Source organism: Hydractinia symbiolongicarpus, chromosome 12 (genome assembly GCF_029227915.1).
Source record: "Hydractinia symbiolongicarpus strain clone_291-10 chromosome 12, HSymV2.1, whole genome shotgun sequence".
NCBI lineage: Eukaryota > Metazoa > Cnidaria > Hydrozoa > Anthoathecata > Hydractiniidae > Hydractinia > Hydractinia symbiolongicarpus.
The window spans coordinates 11,768,164-11,792,456 of NC_079886.1; the positions used below are offsets into that span (position 1 = coordinate 11,768,164).

The 24,293-nt window shown below is 40.3% G+C and overlaps 1 protein-coding gene across 1 annotated transcript; it reads right to left on the bottom strand.

The window, feature by feature from the left end:
• Positions 1-31: 31 nt before the first annotated feature.
• LOC130621479 (fido domain-containing protein DDB_G0283145-like) lies at positions 32-951 on the bottom strand. The gene has a single exon (XM_057436768.1). It carries the CDS (start codon positions 686-688, stop codon positions 329-331), a length of 360 nt encoding a protein of 119 aa, XP_057292751.1. The 5' UTR covers positions 689-951; the 3' UTR covers positions 32-328.
• Positions 952-24,293: the final 23,342 nt, after the last annotated feature.

Sequence of the window (24,293 nt, forward strand, 5' to 3'; positions counted from 1 at the left end):
CCGACGAGAATTTGGACAAGCGTCGACAACCCCTGCTCCAGCTCGCCATCAGTTGTATGCAAAAGAAGCACAGTCTCTGGCTACTCACTCAAAGCTACACGGCCTTGCCAAAGAATCTGAGAAGCTATTCATGTGGTACCCCCATGAGATGCAGGATATGAAATTGATAATCGATGAAACGAACATGATGGGTGACTGGGAGACTATCAAGACCGAGCTCATGAAGCCCAATCATGCTTGCCTTTACATCAGATTAGAGCACCCTAGAACCTGGACGATTCTCGATTGAACAACTACGGGTGGATCAGCGATCCACCCGTTTACCTCTCTATCCTTCTATCGTGGCCTTGTGATGGTCGATAAAGTTTTTCCAGGCCAAGTATTTGGAATAGGTCAGGAGCGTGTACAGATTGCTTATGTTAAGGTCTTCTCGCTTGATCGCCGCGTTGTAGTGCTTTCTCGATCTTGACTTTCCGCTTGTTATGCACACGGCAAAAGGGGTGCCTGTCCAAAACATGTGATAGCTGAACAGCAACCTGGCCATTCTCCCATTGCCGTCGTGGAAGGGGTGGATCCTTAGGAAGTTCCAGAAAAACTTGTGGCCTGTTTCCATTTCGTCAGCGTGGGCCTTGTTCTCGTACCAGTCGATGAGCTTTTCAAGACTCTGCTCCACCTCCATGTGATCCATGTAGTTCTCAATGCCATTATTAACGCCAAAGGTTCTGAGCTCTCCCGCCAAAATTGGGCTACCCCGGGAGTCTACGGACCCCCTTCATCAATACCCCGTGAGTTTTCAGCACCCCCGCGATCTCCCAGGTTTACCAGCATCTTGTACTTATCTCCGCACTTTATGCCGAGGGGAAGCGTTCTCTCGAATTTGTTACTATGGAAGACGTAGGAAATGGCCATGTCGCAAGCGAAGTGCTTCATCAGGCGATGACTCGAAAATTTCTGGCTCCACTCTCCAAACTTGGGGACGGACTCTACCATGCCTCTGAACTCGTCGTCATTCATCCAGTACAATTTCGTCAGATTCATCATTTGTTAATGCTGGCAGCACACGCAGTATCAAGACAAGCAGCAACGCGGAACACCGAGGGTGGTGCCACCCTATCCCGGTCAGATATGCAAGGAGGTGGGAAAAAGCCGCATGATGTCTTCACATGACCAGGACCCGGCATGGCATGCCGGGGTAAAGGAAAGTCGTCCATCCAAAAAGATTTTTCGGATCCCAAAACATTAGAGCAAAATGTCTCTTGTGGTTGATTATTTTAAAGAAAAACAAGTCCGATCATTCTTTGTCCAGGATAAAGGTCAATGTATCGTAGCCTCCGATATTTGGAGAACCACAGGCTATAAGCGGGAAGCGGGAGTAAAAGCTATACAGCGATATGTTCCTAGGAAGTACAAAATGCGGATAGGCGACGCTATTGCTGAGCTCCAAGGGGTGGACCCTGGGGTCCACACCCAACAAAACACAGTTTTACTGACGGAACCAGGCGTTTATTGCTTCCTTTTGAGGTGTGGCAGACCTGAAGCAGCACTCTTTTTTGAGTGGGTTGTAGAGGAGGTGCTACCCAGAAAAATGCGAAAGCTTGCCGCAACCATCGAAGAAAAAGATATGGCCATTGCATTCCTCGAAGATGAGATTGATGTTTAGACCCAGGAAAATGCAAGTCTCGCTGAACGCTTTGTCCCTCACCGATACCCGTGCGACAACGCCCTCTGCGTTGTCGACAAAGACGATACTCATAAGGGTGGAAAAATGGGAATGCACAGGTACTACATGATCAGGTGCCAGCGTAGGCAGCTCAGCACACGAATAAGTCCTTTACGTGCAAGGTACCCAAATATGATCCCAAAGCCAGAATGTGATGAACCAAATGCTGCCTGACAATGATGCGCGGAAGTTCTTCAAAGATCTGTTCGATATTGATATAGAGTAGGCGCGCACAACTCTTTGTGGTTATACAAAAGCCACAAAAAACATGCATGATAGATGCTGCTTGACCACTACGAAAAAGTCAAAAACCGACTGAGATATCAAAAACAAAAATATGGAAGCGTACGTATAGAGGCAACAACGTAGAAAAATTTACAACACCAATGTACCCGTACTACGATGCTGCATCAAGGCGGAGTCTACTACTGGGTATTGTCCACGGTGTTTGGAAAATTTTAGATTTAGAATGGGGCAGTACTACGAGGGGTTTGAATATCCAGATGATGACGAACTTCTAGACAGAATAGAATCAGGCGAAAAGCCGTGGGCAAAATTCGCAAGATGTGATATTGACCCGGAGCTAGAGGATGATATTGAACACCTGGGCCTGCATATTGTTGATGCGAGGGTGAACAAGTGGGGTATGCTCTGGAACGAGGTTATCAAATTAAAGCTCTCGGATCTAGCGGGCCTAAAGAAAATAGGCGACATACTAAACCAACCAGCGAACCAAATGTTATAAAGGAAATCGTCTATGGCTACCCATTTTATACCTTCCATGATTATACGCGCCTTCATCCGATTGATGATGACTCCGACGATGATGAGGATGACTCTGGGGATGATTAAGACTTTGTTGTTTGGGTAGGTATTAATATGAACCACAGGTTCATATTAACTACGCTTATACAATGACAATTGAGCGGTTCCCTCGCAGCGGGGGAAGCAGTGAAATGGCCTTCGGACTCGAGAAATTTACCATTGTTTTACATTCTCTGGAGGTACTTCAACATCTTCTGGAATCAACATCAATTCCTCTGACACAAAACTACGTTCAGGACCACCGTCAATATATTACAGCAGGCGATACGGTCCAGCCTATATGTTTTCTTACTCCACCAAGCAACAGTTGCACGTCTTCTCGAATCACCATGCTCTTCTCCTGGCTGCAGCAGGTAGAGGTAGAGGCCATCCTCAGGTAATGGTTTTTCCTCAGGGTATTCTTGATTTGACACAAGCGGGACATCCTCGAGCTTTATGGCCTTGCTGGGCTTCATGCTGATCATGACAGGCTTTGTATTGTTCAAGCCCTTGACGATAGTGTACAAGTGCTTGACCCAAGTGGTACTAGTCGTCTCAGAGACTAATTCTTGCGCATCTTGAGGCTTGAAAAGTCTCTCAGCGAGCACCTTGTTATATGACTCGACAAAGGCTGTAAAATTGTGGTGTTACTTGGTGGTTGCAGGCTTGATCTCAACCCCTTTGCCTTCGTCACGTCTGACTTGAATTCTGAGCCGTTGTCGCACTAAATCTTTGGATAGTGGAGAGGTCCTGCTTTGTAAATGTCCCTGAGCATGCCCGCGACTTCACTAGCTTTCTTAGTACGCAAAGGTCTCGCCACCTTGTAACTCGAAGCTACATCGATCCCTGTGAGAATATACTTGTAGGTGCTACCGTACAGCTCATCGTGGGGCATGTAGAGCAAGTCAAATTGGTGCATTTTATACGGTTCCGTGATGGTAAAATGCTGGTAGTTGATGCAGTTAGGGTCTTTGATGTGTCGGAGCAAGAGTAGCTGTCTCGCCAGCCAGTGAGTAACCTTCTTCCTGGAGAGACCGCTCTGCTCAGCGAGTAATTTGATCGCCTTCTGACCACTCCAGAGATGCTCTGGAGTGTAAAAAATTTGGCTCAATTTCCCCGCCTCTTCCTCGGTAACGATATGCGTTCGTTTTGACATGTTTATTACATGTCTGTTCGATTGCTTTATCGTGCCTTTTACGCTCTTCTTCCCCATACCCACTGAGCTTGCTGAACAAAAAATTAGAGCCACTAAACGCCAGAGCGTTTATAATCGCTCCTCCCGCTAGAACCGCTATGCTTGCCATGTTTAATCTGTGATGAAGCGGCTTCCCTTAGTTTGATTTTGGTTTACCCACATAAGCTGCATATTTGTATAGTGCAGTCTTGCTAATTGCACTTCCACGCTGGGGTAACCCCATTTTTTCGATATTTAATCGGGATTTTGTGGTCAAACTTCCACTTGCCTCTATTCCCCCAATTCATCCCATCTCTTAATTGGGCCTGGATCTGCTCAGTAGAGGCTATTTCTGTATCATACCTTAGAGCAGCGCGAATCCTGGCTAGAATAAGGTCATGCTGATACCCAGGGAAATTGCATTCTTTGCAACGCCGTTTTTCCTTTCTATGGTGGCATTTGGTTCGTTCCCGTAATGCTTTACGAGTATCGAGGCAACCGATGCACATTTTTGTCAGTTGTCCGTTACGTTTGCTGATCCTGAAGTTGTCCAGTGGTAAAGAGTGATTACATCTTTAACATTTAATCTCTTCTATTTTTGTAAATCTCAGACTTACAAAACAAGTTTCGTTGGACACATTTAGTACTCGACACTGTGAAATTCACCATCCAGAATGTTAAGCTGAGCGTCCTGGAGCAAGTATACATAGCAGCGGATGTCGCTGCTTGTGCCGTCAGCCTTCTTCGTCATATGCAGGGTTATCCCATCGCTGAGGCGTTGTAAAGGCCTTCCAGAACCATGGAGACTGTGATCTGGACTTGCTCTAAAGTCGACAAATAACGCATATCTTTCCACGAAAAACTGACCGATCGTTACCCCTGAGTCGTGGGATCCGAAGAGGTTCACGATCTGTTCCAGGTGGTCTTTCGGCAACATCGCGTGCGAGTAGAGTTCATTAGGCTCACCCTCGACTGTGATCAAGATCTTTTCGATCTTCGGGTTATAGAACACCTTGTTTGCACTAGCGTAACTTTTCACTTTGCCGGGGTCTACGAATAGTAGGAGGACACCTTTGAGACTTTTGGCGGGAGTATCGATTTGCAAGTTGGAGGAGGTGTCGGCTTTCTTCATGGTTATCAGATCTGCCGTCAGTTCAAACATTTTTCCTAGAGGAATACAAAAGATGTTGCCATAGGCTGCGACGTTCGCCTTCTCCTCGACATTGCCTACGTAATCGGTCGCTTTCACTTGTAAGGCACGGATTGTACCATCGTTGGGATTGATCCCTTCTAGTACCAGGTTTTTTTCTCGATCAAACTTAGGCAGCCAGAGGTCTCTGTAGGTAGCGAGTACATTGTAGTCGCTGATATTCTGCACCTCGTTGCCATTCAACGAGATCCGAAGATTCTGCACCAGGGCCTTGCCGATGTTGCTGACGATTGTGCGTTTGGTGTTCGTGCCATTAAGCTCTAGGTCAAAGAAGAGTTTGAGAGAGCTGGAAAAAATGACATCATTCCGTCCCATGTTTCGTACATCGACGTACAAGTCCTCGTTCTGGTTGATTGTACTGGGAACGTGGGAGACTTTGACACGCTGTTTCTTCCCTTTCATAGCCAGCATTGTTTTAATCTTTGCGTAAGGGTTGAGCTTAGTTCCGAACATGTTACTCATGGTTTATTATTAGCCGGTTTTCGTCAAATAAATGCCGATTAATCCCACTTACGAAGGAGACGATTTTACATCAGAGGAAAACATTCCAGACGATCGCGAGGAGGGATTTTTCAGTGGGCCCGAGGACCTTCCAGGGTACACCTCCACGTCCTCGATCGCGACTGAGCTGGCAACACCAGAAGGGCTAGGGATCCAACGAGATCAGCGATGGCAGCTGGCAAAAACAAAAGTCGACGATATTTACGATTTCCTAACCAAGGAGCTAAGCAAGCCTGACGCGAGATATTACAATGCGTTTGAAGTACGAGAAAACTAGCTTCTTTTCGATGGCATACAGATCACGAAAGGGGAGGGTGAATTGAGAGCCGTTGCAGCGATACAGACAGATTTAGGTGCAAGGCGCTTGTATGCCATTGGATTTACCGAATACAATACACCGAAAAAAGGCAGTAGTAAGGGGTTAGCTCAGAGACGTAAAAATAGACCTTTACTTCAACCAAATGTAAGCGAGGATGAGCCCTACCCCCACCGTGATAACGGTAGCCTTGGTATCACATGTGATAACGCAGTCTGCGACTCTGTTGCTGCGTCAACTGCTGATGACTCTGGGACTGTGCGGCACAGCGCGAAGCCCCGCGTTGCTGCAAGGGGGTGTGGCAGACCCTGCGCTATTGGTACTTGATGCTTGGAACTCTGTGGTCTGGCAACGTTAATCTCCGGATTTACACCGATGCTGAAATAGTCCTTGCTGATGAGGAATTTGCTCGTAAAATTCGAAATTCTACCTATCCTCAGGTTGATATCACTCAAGATCATGTACACAGCATGAGCAACACTAAAATCGACCTTGGACCGTGCATAGTTGAGCACGTCTTCGAACTCACCAATCTCTCCGAGGAACTCCGAATGGAGATCATGAACGGCTTGTACAGAATCGAGGATTTAGCGACTATCGTCAACAGTCAGGCACAGGGTAAGATCCAACTGTTTGTCCTGAAGAATGGACTCTGCAGGCTCCGTGTCAGCAACGGGTACACGGTGGTAATTCATCTCCATCTGCAAGAGCTCTTGGGCCTACCCAACGATCCTAGTAAAAAGCACTACACGAAGGGCGATTACGATTCAGTCTATAAGACTGACGTGTACCAGCGGTTACAACTTGTTTGCCATCAGTTAGATGAGGATGATTGCCTACTAGATGAAAATCGAAACTTTTGGCTTTGCTTTCCACAAAGAGTTAAATGCATGGGGAGACATGCTTACCTGGAGTTTTGACACTCCAATCTACCTTCCCCTGAAGGGCTCCACAGACAGGCTGGAGTTCATGTTGACAGACGAGTATCATCATGAAAAGGACGCCTCTTTCGTGGGAATTATGATACATTTACTCATAGAATAAATGACAGACATTGCAAAGCTTTATCCGAGCTTACCGAGTGCTCCTGGGCACGAGCCTGACGAAAGTTAGGTCTACAGACTGAAGAAGATCGAGGAGATTGAGCGGTTCCTGCGGGGTGAGATCAAAGAGCGCGACAAGCTGGCCAAAAAGTTCAAGATGCATGGCACGTGGGTACGGTTCTGCGATCACGGATTGGTCAGTATCAGCATTATCACCTCAGGTGTCGGAATAGGGGCGCTGGCCTCAGGTCTTGGAGCTCCCCTCTGCATAGCCATGGGAGGTATCACTATTGCCGTGGGAATCGGGCAAGCTAGTCTGCGGAATGCCGGGAAGAGACTTGGTGACAATTCGAAGAAGCATGAGAGCATAAGACTACTGGCAGAGACTAAGCTCAACTCCGTTGTCGACCTGATCAGCAAAGCGGTGGAGAACGGTGTGATTAGCGACTATGAATTCAGCCTGATCATGCAAGAGAAGCAAAAATACATGATGCTCAAGGAGCAGATCCGTCAACGAACAAAAAGGATCGTGGACTCTATCAATGAACGTGAACGTTAGCAGCTGGTTGCAAAGGAGCATGAGGAGGCGAAGGATGAACTGTTGAAAAAACTTCAATATGCACAGTATGTCAGCGGTACTTAGAATCCCCGCCTGTGTATTCGTAGATCTCTCGAGTCTAGTTGGTTGTTCAACACACTAGATCGCCTGCTTACACAATATCGAGCACTTCTCCCGTATCTCGATCTATCAGCATGTCGCCATCGTGTACGACATGTCGCTGAAAAGCAGCGAGCTCTCTCAGGTACTGTTCAAGATTCTTCTGCCAAGCAATCCTAGTACAAGGCTCGCAGTAGGGCCCGTCCGTTTGTGCCGAAGCAGGCTTGTACTTGGCTTTGCAGATTGCCTCAAGAAGAGGGGCCTTATTCATCGTTGAATAACGAGGAATTTGCAGTGCTCTCGCTTCCTTTTTAAGTGCTTCCACGTTTGTTTGTATGGTTGAAGTCAACCATACAACTCTTTACATGCATTCCATCATATAAACCTGAGGGTAGTAGTTCTTACCTTGCACGTACACCGACGATAATGCCATGATGGCATTGGCTTGGCAGAGTTCATTGTAGGGTATCGGCATACCATGGAATTTAGTGGTGATCGAGTCCTTGAAATACCTAAGCTTTGCATTGATATAGCAATCTTTTTTGACTGGTTCTGTCGTCAATTTTTCGGAGATTAACTCCTCGATTTTAGCCCAGATTTGACGATACTCGGTAACCCAATCCGGGTACTCTTCGAAATCAAGACTCATTGCTGGTACTGCATTGGCGTTGTACCTGGTAACCCCGTGTGCTTACCAGATATTTAGTGTTTTTACCCTGAGGGCTACCACAAGGTCCCGTGTATGATATCCAATCACATACTTTTGATCCTTCCCCCATTGACTGGCACAGGATCCGACACGGTCAGATATTCCACATTAATATCGTTAATGTCTGTGAAGGTGGTTGCAAATGAGTAGAATAATTTAGGTTTGACAAGCTTATTTTCAAACTGAAGCATCTTGTTTACTTGGAGACATAACCCCAACTAGGGTCTTCTATGTCGTTGAAGCTTTAGCGCAAGCGCAACTTCCACCATTGTACGTGGTGTACAGTTAGTAGCAGTATCAACAGAGCATTTTGGCGCTTATCAAGGGCTTCCGTCCAGAGTTGCATCTGTCGTACTCGTTAAGCACGCGTTCACATTCGTCACATTGCTCCTTCACAAGAGCTCAAGACCTGCCTTTTCATCCTCTGAGAAGCACCAGTCTACGACTCTGTCAGGATGCCAGGTTATCGGAAGAAGCTGACGGTAGGCAGATAGTACTTCGTATTCATCTTCAGAAACCAAGAGGCACATGTCTCGGGTGACAAACCAGTCCGGAACAAACCCGAATACCACAGGATACTTTTCAACAGCCTTGTTGCATATGCCTCGCGTCTTGAACCTGTCGGCGATATACTTGAATAGGTAGGGATTCCTTCTAACAACCTTGTTGCACATGTCTCGCGTCTTGAATTGATCCGGTACATACCTTAGCACCGGGGGATCCTCCTCAACCAATTTTTTCCATCTATCTTGCCTCCTGAACCAACTCATCTTCTCCCCGCGTACACAATTCAACCTTGAATGGTGGACATTTGGTTAAGGGCTACTGCGCACGCGTTGATTTTTGTTGAGCATTTATTAGGAATTCCCCCTACTCAACTCACGGTATTTGTCGGATTTGTCGGATGTGTCGGCCTTGTTGGCTAGGTCACGTGACTTTCTTACTCGTTTGAGGTATGATGGAATCTGTGACGTCACAAGGTCTTTTGGGGGTATCAAAGGAGTGTTTTTTAGTGGGGGTTTGACCATAGAAAGGTCCCGGTGTACCTTTAGGGACCCCCTACTACTACTTGCTTCAACCGATTCGATGATAAACAACTACCAGATAAAAAAGATTTATACAGTCTATTAAGTGACGAACATATCACCGATTAACAATATCAACATGCTAAAAAAGTGTGGAATGAGTTTGATTTATGGACAATGGGTGATCTTTACCTAAAATTTGATGTATTGATATTGGCTGATATATTTGAAAACTGCAGAAGTACATGTCTGCAATATTATGGACTTAATCCATGCCATTATTATACATCTCCTGGATTATCTTGGAATGCTATGTTGAAAATGACAAAAATAGAACTTGAACTGATGACAAATATTGATATGTTCCAATTCATTCAAAAAGAACCAAGGGGTGGTGTGTCATATATAGCAAACAGATATTCGAAAGCAACAATAAATACATGAAGGACTACTTTAAAGGGATTAATTTTCGCGGGGATTAAATTTCCTCGCAAAAAATTTGAAATTTTCTTTTTTTAACGTTTGCTGAATTTCAGAATCAAAACCAAACAATGCCATTTTTAACACGTAGCAAGCCAATTCGTTATGTAAAAAGTGCACGAAATATTTTTCCTCTTATTGATTATTAGTGGATGGAAAGCGTATGGTATTACTGGTGCAGTTGAAAAGGGGCTGGTAGGTCTTGATTTTCTTGATCCATTCATTGACATTGATCTAATGCTTGATTTTAGGAGTGAGAGGAATAACCACTTTGAGTGAAGAAGAATTAGGTATATGATATTCAAAAAGAAAAAATGATGACGATGTGTATACCTGTTGTCTTCATCGTATAGATCTTGAAATGCTGATCAAGAAAATGTATAGATTCGTGTATCTTTCACAAACAGTTGCAAGAGATATTAGGGTTTAAAGTTTTTTTGGTGACGTCATCAACCTGTTAAACCGAAACATATCCAGGATCCAGGTTTGGGAAACTTACCCAAATCAAATGCGATAAATATATCTAAAAAAGAAGCATATCATTACAATGAAAAAACCACATATAGAACCGGAGACATTAAGCGTGGACAGATAACACTAAACATTTAAAAGTTGACACTACAGTTCTAGAAATAATCAGGATTGAGTTATTGGAGAGCATCTGCTTCTCTTTGCACTAGTTCGATATCGGGCATCTCCATAAATCTCCTCTTTTTGTGCGTACGTAATCCAAGGATGGACAGAATCATCGATCTTAGCAGACTGTAATTAGCTCTTGTTCGTATATAACTAACAGTTGCACTAAATTCGTTGTTCTTCTTTAGCAATATATGATCTGCTAACTTAGCGTAAAATCTACGACACTTGCTTCCCATTCCTCCAGTAGCGCTAAAAAAAGTGGTGTAAACGAACAATTTTCAGTTTGTATGATTCTAACATTATATGCTCTTTTCTTCGACCTTTCGTTCGTGTCATACGCTTTTTCCATAGAAATGTTGCTAGAGCATCGATATTGTGGGTTATATACCCTTACATCGAAATACGCTCTCTGTCCATAGCACCAGAAATCTCTGGCTGCATTGTCAACACGCGCCTTGTCTTGTTGTTTGTTGGATGCATTGCTGACGTCATCAAAATTCATATGACGCTTATGTTTCAATTTTATCCTGCCTCAGTGGATTTTTCCACGGGCTTTATCGACTAGTCTCTATAATAATACGCTAAGTGTGTCTGTCTGTCTGTGACAGGCAAAGTTGATATCGTCATTTTCCTTTGATGTTGCTGAAATTCTCTTTGAAGTCGCCGAAAAAATTATGTCCATTTTGCTAGCGGGTTTACTTTGTTTACATCACGTGATGAAAACGACTCAATTTGATTTGCTGAAATAAATTTAACGGCTAACTTTCGAAAAATGGTGTCCTCTCGCCACCAAAAAAACCCACAAAAGAACAATCTTAAAAAAAGTAACATAAGTGGTTCAAAAAAGAATATTTAAAAAGAAAAAAGTCCAAGTGAAGAAGTAGAAAAGTGAAAGTGGAGCTACGTGGAGCTAGAAGTAAAGTAAATTTAGAAGTAGAAAATAAAGACCACCAAAAAAAGCACAGAAGAACGATCCCTTTACCTTGAAAAAAAGGGGCAAAAGTGGTTTAAAAAAGCATAGCTATGTATTTAAAAAGAAAAGAGACCAAGTGAAGAAGTAGAAAAGTGAAGTGAGAAGTGGAGCTAGATGTAAAGTAAAGTTAGAAGTAGAAAACAAAGGCTAGAGTTTAAAGTGGATTTGAAATCACAAATAGTAAGAGGTAAGAACTTGTCGAGCAGAGGGAATAGCAGTAGCCGACAAGATAACTATAAAACATGTTATAGATGTGGGAACGACTACCCACATTCTCAGGCATGTCCGGCCAAAGGGAAAGAATGTAATAAATGCCACAAGATCGGTCATTTTGCCCGTTGCTCATTAAACAGCAATACGGCTACTTCTGATTCCTCTGACTCTGGTGCTGAAAATGTGAACAGTTTACATCTATTTATGTTATCTACCGCGGGGAATGCTAACAACAACAATAATAATTGTATTGCTAGTGTCCGTTCTAATTCAAATACACACTATGAGTCAAAAGTTTTGGTTTGCGCTAAGAATAGTGAGATCAAAGATATAGAACGATTTTATACAAAAGTGAAGGTAGAAGGGGTCACACCCACACGATTCTTAATAGATACCGGTTCTGCTTTGAATATTTTGAACACAAAAACATTTCACAAAGTGAACGAAAATTGTGGCGAAAAAACTTCGCTTACAAAAGACAGCCACCAAGGTGATCATTGAGCGGGTGATTTCGGCCAAACTTCGGATCCCCTTTCAAATATTTATGATCTCCTTCTCGGAGCTAAAAACTAACCTTTGACTTTTTATTTCTAGAAATTAACGATCTCCTACTCAGAAAACACGCTGTTTTGATACACTTAAAATTTCCCAGAAATCCCGTGCTTTTGCTTTATCAACATGGTAGCAATGATGCTGTGGTTTTGTTCTTACATGTATTTACTGTGTTTATTAGGTATTGGTTGCTTTCTTCCAATAATGTTTGTACCTTGTTGTTGTACCTTATACCTTGTTGTTGTACCTTATACATTGTTGTTGTACCTTATACCTTGTTGTTGTACTTTGTAGTAGTGGTTCCAGTAACATCTGTAGAGCTTTTATTACAAAAAACGAAGTATTTTTTCTCAGGCTGGCTTCAGTGGAATTATTTTTATTTCTTCAAGATACTAAATATGAATATGAATTTCATAACAGTGCAACACAACAACAGAGAAGTGAAACTTCCTAATGAAAGTTTGGATGTTCAAGAGCTTGCAAGAATGTTTAATACAAAAATAGACGGAATGCACATCAAGTATAAAATACTTGGTAGTTGGGAGAATGTATGGCCGATTAATGGCTCTTTTGATGTGCCAGGATCAGTGGGTTTTGCTTTATTGATTGCCTTGGATCATCTTCAAGATGAAATGCCTGGTCCCTCTTCCTCACAGGCACATGTAACTCCAACGTACCATCCTTTGTTTCGGAGAGGAAATAATGCAGTTGGCTCTCGAGCAATCCCAAGCTGTAGTAAAAGAAAAGAATCGTGTGTACCCTTACTACTCAAGAAACGAAAAGTTGATAGTTGCTTTAAGACAATATGTGTAAGCGAGATAGATGATTCTGGTAACCCAATTACTGTGTTTGAAGTTCCCATAGACCTGACCAAACTGGATAATCGATATGGGGACTTCACCACTATTCATATCCAAAATGAGGTGGCGTATCAGTGTGGTGGCACCAGCTTCATACTCACTAATAAAAAAGGGAACCCTATAAGGGATATGCCAAGTACCCGAGGTATGTAAAATTCTTTGATTAAATATTATTTTATCCAGGTTATTTGTTTTTGTATAGTTATGATAAATTATAAATATACAAAAATTCTTGTGACAAACATTTATATATATCCTTTCTTTCATAAAATTAAGCAAGCAATAAACACTATAATTATATTTGTTACTAGGCAAAGATAACTGGAACAATAAGGCTACTGTTAGAGCTATTGCAACATCTATATATACCACATGGAGACCATCCATGTGGAATTTAATAAAAAAAGACTATGGCCATGTGGACAGCATCACCAACATTGATGATGATGATGATGACGATGATTTTCTTATCAGTGCATTCCCTTTAATTTCGGAAGTGAAACATGTTAATGAAGATACGAATCAACCGTCACCATCGACTGAACCTTTAATATCAACTGAACCTTCTACCTCCTCATTAACATATGTCTCAAACACGGAATTAAAGAGTTTGATTGTTGATTTGCAAGAAAAAGTAGCTGCTGGTAAGGAAAATGTCCCACCACGTACACAAGAAGTTTTTAAAAAAATTGGGGACAGCTTACGATGTATAATTTGCATGGAAATCTGTAATTGTGATAATCTGTTTTTCTGTATTCATTGTGGAAGGATGGTTGGGTGTTTTACTTGTTGTGTTGGACTGGACAAGTGTCCAACTTGTCGAGAAGAGTTTGTAAATTGTGAAATTTGTACTAGAAAAGTAGCTTTTAAAATTCCTGGACTAGACGCATTATTAAAACAAGGACAATGAAATAGCATTGACATTACATTGATGTACATATATGAAATATTTTGTTCTTAAGAGATATGCACCAAATAAATTGTCTTATATGCAATTTGTTTTTCACTTAAAAGGATGGTAGCTTGTCAAAATATTTTTTCATATGATGTACAGAACGATTTTGTTTCAAAATTCCAAAGAATGCACGGACAACTTTGTCTCCTCTACAACAATAAGTTCGATGTGCATATATTTTATACAACATATTATATTTTGTTCATATTTTAGCGAAGAAAAGTGCTGGACACATTTTGTTCACAAATCACATTTTGTTTTTCGTTTCTCCTTTTTCATTGTAATGTAGTGGTCAAATGATAGAACAAATCTACTGCTTCTTTTAACGAATCAACGTTACCATGTACAATATGTGAAAAAATTTCTTGTCCTCCAGGTTGATTGGTACTAAACAAAACTTTTCTAGATTCGTTTGCATGATTGATCGCAGCTAGGGGATCATCCCCAAATGAAGAATTCCTTGTGAGGCGCCCCCCAAGTTCTTCATACATTTTGACAGCTTCTTCCGTAGTTGGTATTAGCCCTTCGTCTAGTGCTTTTGTACGTTTTGTTACACGCATATTTTCAATAGGTACGCACCCATTGGAACCAGGAACTCTATGAAAGTTCCAAGATTGAGACAAATGATTAGCTGCATCAGATACTACCATATTACAGATCCAGGAAACGCAAAATTTTAGTACTGGATCGCTCATGTCGTAATCATTTTCCTCTATTATTTTTGCAAATGCACGTTTAATAGGATAATTGACTCTTGAATTCAATTCAGGCCAAAATCGTTCTATAACGTAGTTGTCGGTAGATGCCGTTTGTTTCCACGGGATTCGCGCTTGACTTCTACGATGTTTTTTCAGTAGATCCTGAACAAATATACACAATGAAAATTCCTGACCATGGTCTATACGTAACTGATCCCATAATCCATACTTTATTAGGGCGGGTCTGTAAACTTGTTTATATATGAGAATGGGATTTTTCACTGGCATTGATGAAAAACCAACAAGCATTCTTGAGCACCCGTCTATCAAACCAACATGTGTGCAACCAAAATCCTGGGCAATCTTTTCGTTTTGGTCCATGTGGACTTTATAACCGAAGTAAGGAGCGTAATAAGGGATCGGATTAGTTCTTTCCAAAATGTCACGTGTTCTAGCTTCGAATGCATCTGGAGCAGTCCTTCGTAACGAATCAGATATCCGCCGTTGAGATACAGCACCATATGTTACTCCTAACATAGCGCGAATGCTTCCCTGCATCATAGATCTTCCATAACAGTGTCCATAAAGGTCAATCATTCTAGTGACTTCATTGTCCAGCTCATTAGAAGTTAATCTTGTTAGGTTGTTCTTTTTGCAAAAGCGACGAACACTACGTTCACTGATACCTCTGTGCTCAGGAAAACGACTATAATAATATTCTGAAATACTTTTGTGACTCATTCCTCTCCTGACCATGTTTTGTACCTCTTCTCGGTCAACTAGACCTTCCATAGCCGCCATTTTTAATAAGAATTTAAAAACTGCGTAAATAAAAAAACAAAAATTTGATTAGCTAATATCCGAATAAAATTGAGCGAAAGACAAATCCTAGATTTGAGTAAGACAATAAAAAGAAAACGAGAAGTCGATCTGTGATCTGATAAACTAGATCTAAGAAACTGAGATGCTAATCTGAGAAGCTGAAAACAGATCTGAGAAGCTGAAAACAGATCTGAGAAGCTGAAAACAAATCTGAAAGGCTGAGAGAAAATCTGAGAAGCTGAAAAGTCGATCCAAGAGTACGAGAGGCTGATATTTAATTGGCCGTAATGGTACCGCCATCGTGATCTCATACGGCTCGAACGAACCCAAATTAAAAGTCCTCGGAAAAATTAACCTCGTTATCGAAAATAAGCACCGCCTTACAACAAAAGATTTTTATGTAATTAACACTGACCAGAAAAATCTTTTAAACGGCAAAACTGCCCTCGAATTAAAATTAATAATTATGCCGAAGGATGACGTGATTCCTCAAAAGAAACTAGATAGGTCTAGAAACACAAACAATGCAGCATATAAGAATAACGTTGAAACAAAACACAGTACAAGGGAGAGCAAAACAAAACATGCCCAAAAAGTTCAATCACCTACAAGATTACGTGCGTTGATTGAAGTTTACAAAGAGAAGGTTTTTAGCAATAAGATCGGCAAATTTACGGATTATAAGGTCAAACTACATATCGACGAGAAAGTCACACCGGTCACACAGGCGGAACGACGTATCCCTTTTGCACTAAGACAGAAAGTGAAAGCAGAGATAGAAAAATTACAGCAACAAGATATTATAGAGGAAGTCAAGGGACAACCGACGCCGTGGGTCAACCCAATTGTTGTCGTACCCAAGGGCAATAACGGTATTCGCATATGTCTCGACATGAGATGCGCAAACAGAGCGATAGTAAAGGCGGATTTCCACCAGTGCGAATCTTTCTATCGCTCTAAAATTACACAAAATTTTAGTGCGACAGGAGTTTTACGCTGCAAATGAGTTTCAGTGCGATAGCATGCCAATACAAATTATTTTTTGTGCGAAATTTTCTTATGTGAACACACACATTTCAAGATGGCAGACAGTTCAGAAGAAGAAGAAGCTGTAGCTGCCTTAATAGTCATTAGAAGTATAAGGAAAAAGAGACGAAGAAAATTGTCTATTTTCTTGGGTTCGTCAAATTTATAGAGAAAGAGAATTGAAAGGAGTGTATAATCAACTGCTTCAAGAAATGAAACTGCACGATAGAGAATTTTACTTTAGGTATCTAGTAAATTTTAGTTCCAAGTTTGCTTCCTTTTGATAGTTATGGAGAGCATTTCTATTATTTCTTTCTTTGAAACTTTATTTAATATTTTATTTCATAGATTTCTTCGAATGTCTCCTGATAGATTCGAACATTTATTGTCTCTGGTAGGTCCATCAATCCAAAAAAGAGACACAAATTTTCGAAATTCAATTCCTGCAACTGAACGCTTGGCTCTTACTTTACGTTATCTTGCCTCAGGAGATTCTCAACAATCTCTATCATTCAACTTTCGCATTAGCGCGAGTGCTATTTCACGAATTCTGTCTGAAACAGCTACAGCAATTTGGGAGAACCTAAGCGAATATGTAAGACCCCCTATGTCCAAAGAAGAGTGGTTAAGAATCGAAAATGAATTCGAAGACACGTGGAATTTCACACATTGTATAGGGGCAATCGATTGGAAACATATTGCCATGGAAAACCCTCCCAATTCAGGATCGCTCTATTACAATTACAAGGGGTTCTACAGCATCATACTGTTAGCAGTCTGTGATGCTAAGTACAACTTCATTCTCGTAGATGTAGGAAAATATGGAAGTAACAACGACTGTGGTGTCTTATCAAAGAGTCAAATTGGAATACAACTAGAAAATCAATCCCTTCAAATCCCACCACCTACGTCACTAGCTGGATGTAAATTTGACCCATTACCTTATTTTCTAGTTGGAGATGAAGCTTTCCCCTTAAAGAAAAATATGATGCGCCCATATCCTGGCAAGCTGAACGAGCCTGAGAGAGTATATAACTATCGCCTCTCTCGTGCCAGGCGTGTTATTGAAAACGCGTTCGGCTTATTGCGGGCTAGATGGAGAATATTTAGCCGCCCAATAAAAGCATCGGTAAAAAATGTTGAAAATTTTACGCTCGGAGAAATTGCTTTACACAATTACTTACGCCAAACTGAAGCCGCAATGTATTGTCCAAATGGTTTTGTCGATAGCACAGACACGAATGGGGAGATTACGCCTGGGGAATGGAGAAGACAGGTGGGGCAGAACGAAGGATGTCTTTATGACTTATGTAATGTACGGGGCTCCCGGCCAGAAAGAAGTGCTACAGAAATGCGGGAAGCAATCAAGGATTTTGTGAATAGTGAAGAGGGTGCTGTTGAATGGCAGTACCGACATGAAAGGCGTACATAAATATTTTGAAAAGACCTTTTACAATGTTGTATTTACAGTTTTGTTTTATGCAAAAAAAAACTATTGTTTTTCATTCAACAAATTTGTGTAATACCCTTTATGATCGGTTTTATCTTCATGCAATGGCTGCTGTTGCTGGTATACGGGGCTTCCATAGGCGTTGAAATGGAGAGAATTACCAAAACTAGGAGTTGAGGGTGGGGACATCATGTGTAGCTGTCGTTTAGGCTGCGACCCATTCCAAGCCTCCATTTGACATTCATAGATTGCGGTTTGAATTTTGTGCTTTAGCATAATCTTGCTTCGCCCAGATACTTGTCTTAATTCTTCAGCAACCATTTCCCCAAACAGGCCATCTGCGTCCTTTTTAGCACTACCACGTTGAGTTGCTTTCAATGCAAAAGCCTCGTCGATGCTCTTCAAAGCAAACGTTTCTGTTTCTTCTTTCGTACTCTTGCGCCCGCTCCTCTTTGTCGAAGTAACAGATGGTGGATCAATAGTTGTCATCTTGGCCAAACTTGGTGATTTTGTAGCAGGGTCATTCTCGTTATTTAAATAATCTTCAACCGCTGCCTCCGAATAAGAATCAATATCTTCCTCATCCTCCGGAGCCGCTATATTTGATTTTGTGTCTCTCATTTGATAATGCTTATCAAGCCAAGATAAAAAAGAGTATTCTTTCAAATCTTTGACACATGATTCAACGTCAGCCAAACCTGATCCCGATGCAGATTTCTTTTTTAGGTTATTCTTTTTCTTGCTGTATCTTTTTTTCAAGTTGTCCCATCTTCGAATAGCTTCACCTTAAAACAGTTGAATTTAAAAACATTTTTTTTCCAAATAAGTAATAGAACAAGCTGAATACGCTCAAGTTTTAACAGCGCAAAAATGTAGCGCATTGAACTGACAAACAAGGATAAACTTCACCCTCTTCACATCCTAACTCCTCCTCAACATTCTTCCAAGCATTTGCCACTCGATCTTTTTCTCGATACTCTTTGCAACTTTTGTCGTACAGACATGAAAAATTTCGAACAGCCTCTGCTAAATATTCATCTTCCCTTAAGTCGCACCTATTTGTTTTCCCATTTTATAAAAACTTTTTTTACAACACTGCTCGGTTCACAACACATATGAAACTATTTCTTGTACTCAACACGTGTAAGCATGTGCTGAAGTTAAATTTCAATAGAATCTATTCAATTTTTTTAAATGGACATTCGGTATTTCTTTGAAGTTGCACTTTTGGGCGAAAACTCAGAGCAATAAATATCAAAACTTTTTGATATTTGTCGCTCTGACTATCGCACTGAAATTGGGCGATAAGAGCAAAAAAAGTGTCGCTCTGCAATTTCCACTAGTGCGAAAAAAGATCAATGGGTCAAAAAAGCCAGAGCGATAAGAGAATGCGCACTGATGGAAATCCAGCTTAAGAACACGTTATCCCACGCCTACTGTTGACAACCTACTTGTAAAATTTAGGGACAGCAAACACTTTACTAAACTAGACCTTAACGCAGCATTCCACCAGTTAGAACTAGACGAGTCTTGCAGATATATAACAGCGTTCCGCACACAAGACAAAATTATTCAGTACAAACGATTAATATTTGGTGCAAATAGTCCTTCAGAGGAACTACAACATACAATCCAATCAATACTTTCAGATATAAACGGTGCAGACAATATTGCCGATGACATACTAGTTTACGCAAAAACGACAGAAGAACATGACAGAATCTTGACACAAGTGTTTAAGAGACTACCTTATCGGTAAAAAAAAAGTCGGTGTAAAAAAAAGTCGGCAAAAAATTTAGTCGGCAAAAAAGTTAGTCACTTAGCAAAAATTAGTCACTTTTTACCGGTTAATTTTTTTAATATTAATGGCTTATTAACCGTTTAGCCGGTCTATACGGGAAATTATAGACCGAGGTCATGACGTCATGGACCGAACGCAGTGAGGTCCATGCGAGTGACAGAGGTCTATATTTTCCCGTATAGACAGGCTAATAAGGTTAATAAGTCATTTATTACCCCACTGATTATTTCATAACCATTAATGAAAAAAAGGTTGTAGAGTCCAGGGGTCTTTAACAAAAACAAGGCTTAGGTGGAAACCATGTAACTTTCTTTATATTTCGAACGTACACAGACATTCGATCCACAACTCGTTCAAAAATAAACAATACAATACAAATTTTTTCAAACTAAACAGTTTTAAAATTCAATTCTTTGTCGTTTCGCTGGTGGAGTGTTCGTATTAAAATTAAATGTACAATTGTTAAAATTTCCTCCGGAAAAAAATGAAGAGAGGGTTGAAGACTGCGTGGAACTGGAAGTATTAAGAGCTGTCGATTGGTTATGTACGTCAAGTTGGTTATTATTTGAGCTCAAGGTGTTTGACATTTTGTAACGGTGAGTGGTACTAGCTGATTTGTAATTAACTTTCTTGTTTTGTTTTTGTTTTGATGTCGGTTAATACGGCGTCATATAGACTGGTCACGTGAAAAAAAAACCAATCAAATTTTCCGAGAACGTTCGAATAAACGTAAACATTCGAAAATACTCAACAGTGGGGTAATAATGGTCACTTATTGCCGACTTTTTTGACACCGCTGAATTAAAAGAGAACAAAGATTTTACAACAATCTGATCTTTTCAATAACATCTTTATTAATGATTTTATCAATAATATTTTGGACATCTTCCGGCTCCTTCGCATTATCTTCTTATTCATTTTCATCATTTTTCTCTTCTTCAACACTCCCTTCTGCCTTATCATTGTTAATAACAATATCAATTTCGTCGTCGTCACTCTCGCCGTCGTCATCACTTCCGTCGTTTTTTTTGTCTTCCTTCTCGCCAGTGTAATCATAGTCGTATAGGTTGTTGATAAAGTCTTTCATTAGAAAAAAAATTCTGTCTTCTTTCACTGTAAAAGTAAGTAGAAGCGGTACTTCAAGTCCTCCTGCAGGGATCGGGGACACTTTGTAGTTGGTGGAGAGCAATTGACCAGAAATACTTCCACCTTCTTTGATGAAATAAAAACAGTGGCGTGAAATTTCCCTTGGAATGTGCCCAACAGTCATCCAGTTGTCAAAGAAATTATTCTTTATTTTAATGGCACATGCATAAGGATCACATTCTTTGGACGATTTGTTAGTCTCAATTTGTACTTGGACTTTTTGACCTGCTTCAGCATTTTTCTACGTTGTGTTCTTGTAAACATGATAACCTCTGGCTGCAATCTTTCTGTCGAATGAAGGCATATTTCTACGAACATGAATCAACGAACTTGCCTTGTGAAAAAAATGAGTGCAAAAAAAACACGTTCGAACATTCGAATGCTTTCGAAATCTATCGTGACATAATAAGTTCCTCTCCACCTTTGTTGTTACGTTATAAAAACAAAAGACGATCGATTTCAATCAAGGAGCGAAGGAGGGACTTAAATCAAATTATGTAACTTTTCTGTTTCATCACTTTATCAATCAAAACATTGATAAAAAAGAATAGCAGCAATGGCTAAAGTACGAGATTTGAGAGATTTTTATAAATCTTCATATAGAAGCTGTAATGGGAAATCTCCTGAGAAAGTACCAACGTTTTTAACTTCTGCATCTGGCACTGTTAATGGAGCAGAAATCAACGCGATTAATAAAGAGATGAAAGCGTTTGTTCCACCAAAAACCAAAAAGAAATACTCATCAGTTCCAAGCAACATAAAGAATGAAGTTGGAGAATACGCTCTTTTGAATGGCACCAAATCAGCACTGGAGAAATTCAAGAAAAAGTATCCAAAATATACTTTCTTCCGAACGTCAGTGAATAATTGGAAAAAAAAAGATTCAGAAGAACAAAAATCACTCTGTTTCATCTACTGTACACGAGAAGAAAGGTAGGCCAAACCTCTTACCAGACGAACTTATGCTTAAAGTGAGAGATGTGATAACTGGAGTACGTCTGGCTGGAGGTGCTATTTCAAGAAAAATGGTCATAGCAATTGGTAATGGAGTCGTCAAGGCAAACTGTCCATCAAAACTTAAAGAATTCGGTGGTCATATTGTACTTACAGAAGGCTGGGCTAGAAATGTATTGAAATCAATGGCATGGTCTAAACGAAAAGGAACGACCGGCAAAATCGAGCCAAGTGAACAATTTTTACTTGAAGAAAAGCTCACATTTCAACGACAAATTTCCGCTGTTGTCAGCGACGATGATATTCCTAAGGATCTTATATTAAATTTGGACCAAACTCCTTTATCTTATGTGTCTCCTGGAAAATACACTTTCAATCCAAAAGGAGCAAAAACTGTTCCAATTAAAGGCATCGATGATAAGAGACAAATAACAGCTACTTTTGTTATCAGCATGACTGGTAAGTTTCTCCCGATTCAACTTATCTATGAAGGCAAAACAAAAAGATGCCACCAAAGTTTGATTTTCCAACTGGCTTTAATGTTACATTTTCCAGCAATCATTGGTCAAATACTGAAAAATCAATGGAGCTATTTGAAGATATTATTTTTCCGTACCTGGATAAAGTCAAAGTAAATCTGAATTATCCAAAGGAGCAACTATCGTTAATAATCATGGATACATTCAAGGGGCAGGATAACGAAGCTGTTCTTCAACTTTGCCGAAAGAATTCTTGCAGAGTTATAATAGTGCCCCACAACCTAACAAATAAGTTTCAACCACTGGATATAACCTTGAACAAGCCAGCAAAATCGTTCATTTCCAATTGTTACAATGAATGGTTTTCTCATCAAGTTTCCCAGCAGTTGGAGAAAGGCATAAGACCTGCAGATATTAAAGTGTCGCTTAATCTAACCGAATTAAAGGTGATGCATGCTAAATGGATTTCAAAACTTTATGAATTCTTATGTGCTCAAGATAAAATGATATTAAATGGCTTCAAAGCTGCTGGTATAACAGAAGCAGTGGAATCTGCTAATGCTGTCTTGGAAAGAATTGAAAACCCTTTTCGTTATTAAAATATTTACTTATTTTTCTCTGCTATTTGTATAAACAGTTTGTTGTTGTTGATTATGTTGTTTTTGATGTTTATATTACAAAGATACCATTGTTAGCATTAAATTAAACAGTAGGAATTCAAAAGAACTTCTTTAATTTTCTTTCTCCTTTACCAGGTTTGGTTTTACAGGATCATTATACACTAACTCTGTGAAAAAGCTCTCCATCAAATATGGTCATAAATAATTGAACCAATCATTAACCGAGAAATTATTTGCTTTTATCATCTCACGTGGGTTTAAGAGAAAGCTATTGGTTCAATTGGTTCAAACTTAGTGTATACAAAGACATAATATAGCGGAGCTCCGCTATTTGGTGTATACTCCGTATAATATTGCGGATGAGGCTTCATAAAACGACAAAGTCTAAATTTGATTAGAATCCCTGGAATCACTTTGGAAAGTCAAAAAACTAAAAAATTGGAGGTTAAAAAGTAATTTAAAAAATCGGCAAATATTACTAGTCGGTAAAAAAAAAGTCGGTAAAAATTTTCGGTCGGCAAAAAAAAATGTCGGTAAAAAAATTGGTCGATAAAAAATTTAGTCACCTAGCCAAAATTTGGTCACTTTTTGCCGACTTTTTTTTTACCGATAAGGTATCGGATAAGGGAATAACATTCAACCTACACAAATGCTTGTTTGACCAACATAACCTTGAGTATTTCGGCTATGTGTTTTCAGCAGAGGGGATGAGACCAAGTCCGATAAAAATTAACAGTCTTTTAAACGTCAACCGAACTACAGACGTCAAATCATTAAGAAGCTTTTTGGGGATGATTAATTATTTAAAAAGATTCATTCCGAACTACAGTACCATTACTTATCCTCTCCGACGTTTAACGCGAAAAGATGTAAAATTTGAGTGGAATACAGAATGCCAAGAAGCGTTTATAACTTTGACAGCAACATTATCCGAAAAGTCGTGTAGGTCAAACGTTGACGAAAACAAAGAAACACTCTTGTTCTGCGATGCAAGCCCAGTGGGAATTTCAGCGATCCTACTTCAAAAGAATTGTAAGAAAAATGACATAGATGTGATATCTTACTCTTCAAGATCACTTACGCAACCGGAAATGAATTACTCCCAGATAGAACGGGAATGTTTAGCAGCGACTTATGCATGTGAAAAAAAACAATTTATACCTCTACGGAAAGCACTTCACACTTTTTAGTGACAACAAAGCATTAGTAAATATACTGAACAATCCCAAATCAACACCGCCACCGCGAATTGAACGAATGATGTTGCGCCTACAGAGGTACAACTTTAAAACAGATTACGTCAGTTCTGCAGATAACATATGTGACTACCTAAGCCGAAATCCAACGTCTATTGGCACAGATACAAAATACATCGAAAAACACGTTAATTTTCTCACGTCGTACGCGACACCAAACGCTTTAGACATTAATGATACAAAAACCGCCACACTAGCTGACCTAGCAT

What these genes read in the sequence shown, in the direction of transcription:
- LOC130621479 (XM_057436768.1), bottom strand. Translation starts at nt 688, where the DNA reads ATGGATCACATGGAGGTGGAGCAGAGTCTTGAAAAGCTCATCGACTGG.